The 5,308-nt window shown below is 61.1% G+C and overlaps 1 protein-coding gene across 2 annotated transcripts in view; it reads right to left on the bottom strand.

The window, feature by feature from the left end:
- Septin5 (septin 5) overlaps positions 1–5,078 on the bottom strand; it is an 8,199-nt gene extending 3,121 nt beyond the window's left edge. The window contains exons 1-4 of one of the 2 annotated variants that reach the window (XM_031363382.1): positions 4,916–5,078; positions 4,757–4,767; positions 411–507; positions 228–314 (exon numbers count right to left, since the gene is read on the bottom strand). In XM_031363382.1, coding sequence (XP_031219242.1) covers positions 228–314; positions 411–507; positions 4,757–4,767; positions 4,916–4,958 — 238 coding nt within the window. In that variant the 5' untranslated portion in view covers positions 4,959–5,078. Of the gene's footprint in view, positions 1–227; positions 315–410; positions 508–1,166; positions 1,373–4,756; positions 4,768–4,915 lie in introns of those variants that run through there. The other variant, XM_031363381.1, reaches the window with a different exon arrangement.
- Between the last annotated feature and the right edge of the window lie 230 nt (positions 5,079–5,308).

Raw genomic sequence — 5,308 nt, forward strand, 5'->3', positions numbered from 1 at the left:
GGGAGGGAGTGTTTGCAGGCCATCTCCACCTTTTCTCTGGGTTGCAAGGAGCCCTGTCCTTACCCGCCCTGGTGCCTTGGCCTCAGTCTGTCTGACTGTATCCTCTGGGTCACTCCTCCTCACCCCCAGTCAGGGACCCTTGTCTCAGGCAGAATGTAAGGGTGCCCTCTGAGGTCTCTCGGGGCAGGGGTGAGTGGATTGGTGAGGACTTCGTGAAGGCTGCTCACCCTCAGCACTCAGCAGTTTCCGGTCCTTATACAGGTCGGTCAGAAAGAGGCTATGGACAAGGGTAGACTTCCCCAGGCCGGACTCACCTGGTCATAGGAACAGTGAAAGAGCTGGATTAGACTGGGGCTGAGATGGTCTGACTCATGGCCTCATGGGCTCTACCTACAAGTTTGACCACTCACCAGCTACCATGAGCGTGAAGTCGAAACCCTTCTTGACTGACTTGCGATGCACCTGGTTGGGCAGTGTGGCGAAGCCAACGTACTGCTTGTCGATGTCCTGAGGGCAGGGGTGGTTGGGGCAGGTCAGTGGCATAGCCTCATCTCCAGTGGAAGCCCAAGGCCCTATCTCTTATGTTGCTCAGATGAGCAGAAAGCTCAGCCCCTAGCAAGGGGCATTTCATCAACAAAAATGGGGTGAGGGCTGTAGAGCAGAGGCTGGAAGGAGGAAGGCATGTGAAGGGGTAGCAGGAAAAGGCACCCCACCCCAGCTTCAGCAGAAACCCAAGACTGGGGTGGGGAATGAGGAAAGTCAGTCCCACAGGGGCATCCCCTGAGGTGGGTGGTGGGACCCACTGAGACCCCTCAGACACATTCAAGGACTTCTATAGGTGGAAATAGCCAGACCTCAGCACAAACTCATCCTCAGAGTATCCAGGGGTGGGTGGCTTGCCTGGCCCAGATCCAAGCTTGGGGGTGGTGGTTCCTGAAGCAGCATCCGAACGAGGGCTATTTATAGACTGCGGTACCGAGCCTCCCCCGGTCTGTGTTGCCTGCACCTATCCCTAGTGGACATCTGCCCTGGGAGCCTCTGCCACCTTCTGTGGTAGCTGGAGGGGCCAGGCTAAGCAAGACTGCACACATGACCCAGATTCCACCCTCTCTCTCTCTCTCTCCACACACGTACACCGACACACACACAGACACACACACACACACCTTGAGCCGCCTCTGGGCCTGGGTGCGCGGCGACAGCAGCTGCTCCACCAGGCGGTCCTGGGGTGCTGCCAGTGAATCCATCGCGGCGACCCCGCGGGCCCTGACGGCCTCGTTCCTACCTACGCCAGGGTCAGGCCAGTCGGGGCCAGCGATCTCGAGCGACTCGCGCTGGGTAAATTTGCTCTTAAGCCCTCTTCTGCCTCGGGTTTTGGAGACGCGAGAACTGAACCCCGGAGAGGGAGCGTCGCCCACCTGGTAGGCCGCTGGCCTCAGAAGTCATGCGAGCCATTCCCTTGCCTCTGCGCGGGGGCCGCGAGCTGTGGCCGCGTCGAGGCTCAGCAGCAGCTCCAGTGCGAGCCCGAGGCGGGGCTTCGCGGGCCCACGGCAGCGGCGGTGGGGACCGCCCCGCCCGCCGTCGCCGGGAAACGGTCGCCTGGAAATTGGGCCGCAGGCGGAGCCTCGAGAAAACGGCTGCGATGGGCAGGGCCCGGCCGAAGCGCTCGGGCGGGGGCGCCGCGTGGAGCCGGAGCGCAGCCGTGGCACCCGAGACCGCGTCCGGACCGTCCGTAGGCGGGCGGCGAGGTGTCTGCGGTCGCGGAACTGCCTCCGGGACGCCGCGCCGCTGCCGCCCACCAGAGGGCGCTGCAGAACGCTCCGGACTCACGCACAACCACGGGGGAAGCGAGGAGACCTTGCTCTCCTCGCACTTCAACCGAAAACCCTGAACCATGCCTCGGCGACCAAACTACCCACAGACACACCCCTCCCCACTCCTTGGGGTTCACTCTTTCCTACCCCCCAGCCCCCGCATTTGTGCACGTGCGGGTGATTGGGGGAATTTTTATCCCGCGTGGCATCTTCATATGCACTGAGGGCAGTGCACCTCCCTTACTAATAAGCCCCGCCGTGGGTGAGGGGAACAGGCAGAGAATCCCAGCACTTGAGAGGCAGAGGCAGGCAGAAGTCTCTGAGTTTTAGGCCAGCCTGGTCTATGTAGCAAGGTCCAGGGCAGCCAGGGCTACATAGTGAGACTCTATCTCATAAAACAAACTAAAGGGTGAGAGGTATGCAGTGGCCAGAGCTCAGATGTCCGGCTTCCTTCAGAGCATTGGAAGCTCTGGCCAGCCCACAGCTAGGCAAAGCTTCTGCCCACAACATGCCATCACTTTAGGTACCAGATGTTCCAGGAACCACAGGGTTCTGATGAATTGGGAAGCCAATGGCTGTGAGCCACCAAACTTTTCCTCACTCCTCATTTCTAACCCCACCAGAATCAGAGCTCCAGCCCCAGGGTGCAAGAAATTAGACAAGCCACTGTCCAGAGTGGACAACGGACCAGGAGACCTCCCTTCCCCATGCAGGTACCACCCCTCCTCCATGAAGCCTCACCTTCTTGGCTTCTTGGAGGGGCCTCCACCCTGGGTCTTGGGGGCACCCCTAGGGCGACTAGAACCTGGGGAGGAGCCTGAGCCCGCAGCTGCAACAGGAGAGCCATTCATCCATCCCAGGGCGGAGAGGAAGCCTCCCAGTTCTGGCTCCAAGAAAGTGGCTACTGGTTCCTGCCTGACCTACAGGAAGCCTTTAGACTGAGCCGCAAACCCCCTCCCCCCTCCACGCCCCCTGCTCCAACCACTGAAAACACAGCTCTCAGCCCAGCGTCCACCTAGGCAGGTTGGTATCTCCAACCGAGGTAGGACATCTTTGTAAGATCACACAGACGGCCTTGGCTGGGCCGGTACCCTGATGCGGAACAGACTTAGTAAGTCTCAGACTGCCTTTCAACTTGTTCAATGGGAAGGTCCAGGGGAAGTCCCAGTCAGACAGGCTAAGTATCTCCCAAACAGGCCATCACAGCCTGTGTGTTCCCTGGAGAAGCCCTGGGTGAGGGGCCTTGCACCCCCCTTTTTCTAGTCCCCGAGGCTCAAATATTCCTCAGGGATATGAAGCCATACACAGCGGAAACCCACCTCTTATCGAGAATGAGACCGTTGAGGCTTTCCATCCTTAAGAGTTACTGCTAGGCTCTAAAGCCGCAGGCACAACCAACAAAGTCCTCCTCATCACTGCCTAAGGAGAGGTGTGGGTGCAAAGGGCAGACAGACACCTCCTTCTTCACAGACTGCTGCTCTGCTCCCCCTCCCCCATTTAGAGTCAGAAAGAGGCCCGGTTAAGCCCGGCTCTGTGCAGCCATATTGGGAACCAGGGTATTATACGCTGTTCCCCCAGGCCCACAGGGTCCCAGCCCAGATACCCCAGTAGCCTGGCATTGTTCTGGGGTTCACTCCATCTGCTTTGACCCAGTGTTCTCTTCCTTCAGGCCTGGGGATAGGGAGTGGTATAAGGCTGGCTCCTAACTAACCCTGGGATGGACAGATGCAGGCCTGAAGGGCTCCTACTTCATCAGGAGGGGGAGGGGTCTCTATCCTAGCAGCAACAGACAGGAGAACATGGATGGTGCTAAGCAGCAAGTACCCAAGCCAGGTGACTTGGAAGACCTTCCAGGGGCCTAGGTCCCTGCCTTCCCAGCCTCTGGCCCCCCTTCTCCCTTACACAATAGCCAGGCGGCATGTGTCCCCATCAGGCTTTGTCTGGCTTACTGAGAATGGGGAGGCAGTTCTCTAGGAAGGCTCCTGGGGGAGCCCCTCCCAATGAGCCTCATCAGTCTTGGGCGGGGCATGTCCCTGCCAGGAGACTGTGACTCTTCAGCTCACCCCATCTGCCAGCTGCTTTTTGCTCTGCCTGATGTACTCTGGTCTAGTACTCTGGGGTCCAACGCTAGGTGTGAACGTCCATCCCCCCCGGTGAGGCTTGCCAAAGTCTTTTGGTGTCAGAACTGGGCCTTCCCCCGCTCCCCATCTTCCAACAGGGCCTAGCTCAAGCCCTTTGGTCACCCACTTCCACAGCACTCTGGTCTCACAACCCTCAGCTCCCTTGGATTTTTACAGGTTACCCAGTAGTCTGACACTCTCATTGGGGCGGGGAATCAGGCTAGCCCTCCGGAAGGCCACAGCCTGGCTGTACTCAAGGTGTGGAGGGGCTAGTGCCGGGCACTAGAATGACTCAGACGGGGAGCCTTGGAAGTTCCAGGTCTTGGAAGATGCTCTGCCAATGACTAGTGAGCATAAATTTAGGTGCAGGAGAGAGACACAGAGGTGCACGGGCATGAAGCAGAGTAAACAGAGGCCCCCATGGTATCGCTCAGGAGACTGGTGGACCCCTCCCCCCCACTCAGCTCCTGGCCTGTCATAACTACAGCCTCACCCAGGACCCCCAACAAGAGGCCTTCCGGTCAGGTTAAGAAGGGGATGCTGGCTCTGGGCTAGAGGCGAGAGGCCCTCATCCCAGCCTCCCTTTCTGGGGAGGTGCCTAGGCCCCTGCTATCCAGGTCAGGGAACCAAGAGCGGTGCCTACTCTTCCCCTCGGTAGCCCCAGGAGCGGCGGCGCTGCCCCTACAGACAATCGATTAACACTAAAGGGCTGGGTGACGGACGGCGGGGGCGGGGTCACGCCTAGGCGCCACCAGCATCGGAGCCACAATGGGTGACAGCCGGTCCGATCTCACCACCGGCCGAGCGGCGCAGCGCCAGTACCTGTTTGTCCTCTGCATGGTCCGGGTCATGGTCCGGGTCCGGGCGGGTCCGGGAGGGTCCGGGCCGGCGGGCAGGGGAGAGACGGAGACAGACGGTGAGAGGCGGGCGGGCGGCGGGGACAAAGGCGAGCGCGGGCACGCGGACAGGCGCTAGGCTCACCTGGGGTCGCCAGCTTGCTCTTGTACCGCAGTCCTGTGCTCATGGTGGCCGCCGGCGGGGGACGTGTGGCGGCGGGCGCGCGGGCGGGGCGCGGCGACCAGCGGTGGAGGCCGAGGCCGGCTGAGGGGTGACCCGCCCCTCCGCTTCGCCACCACCCGCCCCGCCCGCGCGTCCGCCAGCCAATCGGCGCCCGCCGCGCCCACGCGCGACCCGGAGAGGCCGGTGGGGGCGGGGACTGAGGCGTCCCGCTGTGGTTCCCCCCTGGCCTTTGGTTCTCCTGGCTGCGCGAGTGCAGCAGGGCTATTCCCACGGCCTTGTCCGGAACGCCCCCTCCCCTTCCTGTCTTTTAGCTCAGGCCTAGACTGTTCTCCCTTGGCTTGTCGCTGGAAGCCG

Source organism: Mastomys coucha, unplaced genomic scaffold (genome assembly GCF_008632895.1).
Source record: "Mastomys coucha isolate ucsf_1 unplaced genomic scaffold, UCSF_Mcou_1 pScaffold12, whole genome shotgun sequence".
NCBI lineage: Eukaryota > Metazoa > Chordata > Mammalia > Rodentia > Muridae > Mastomys > Mastomys coucha.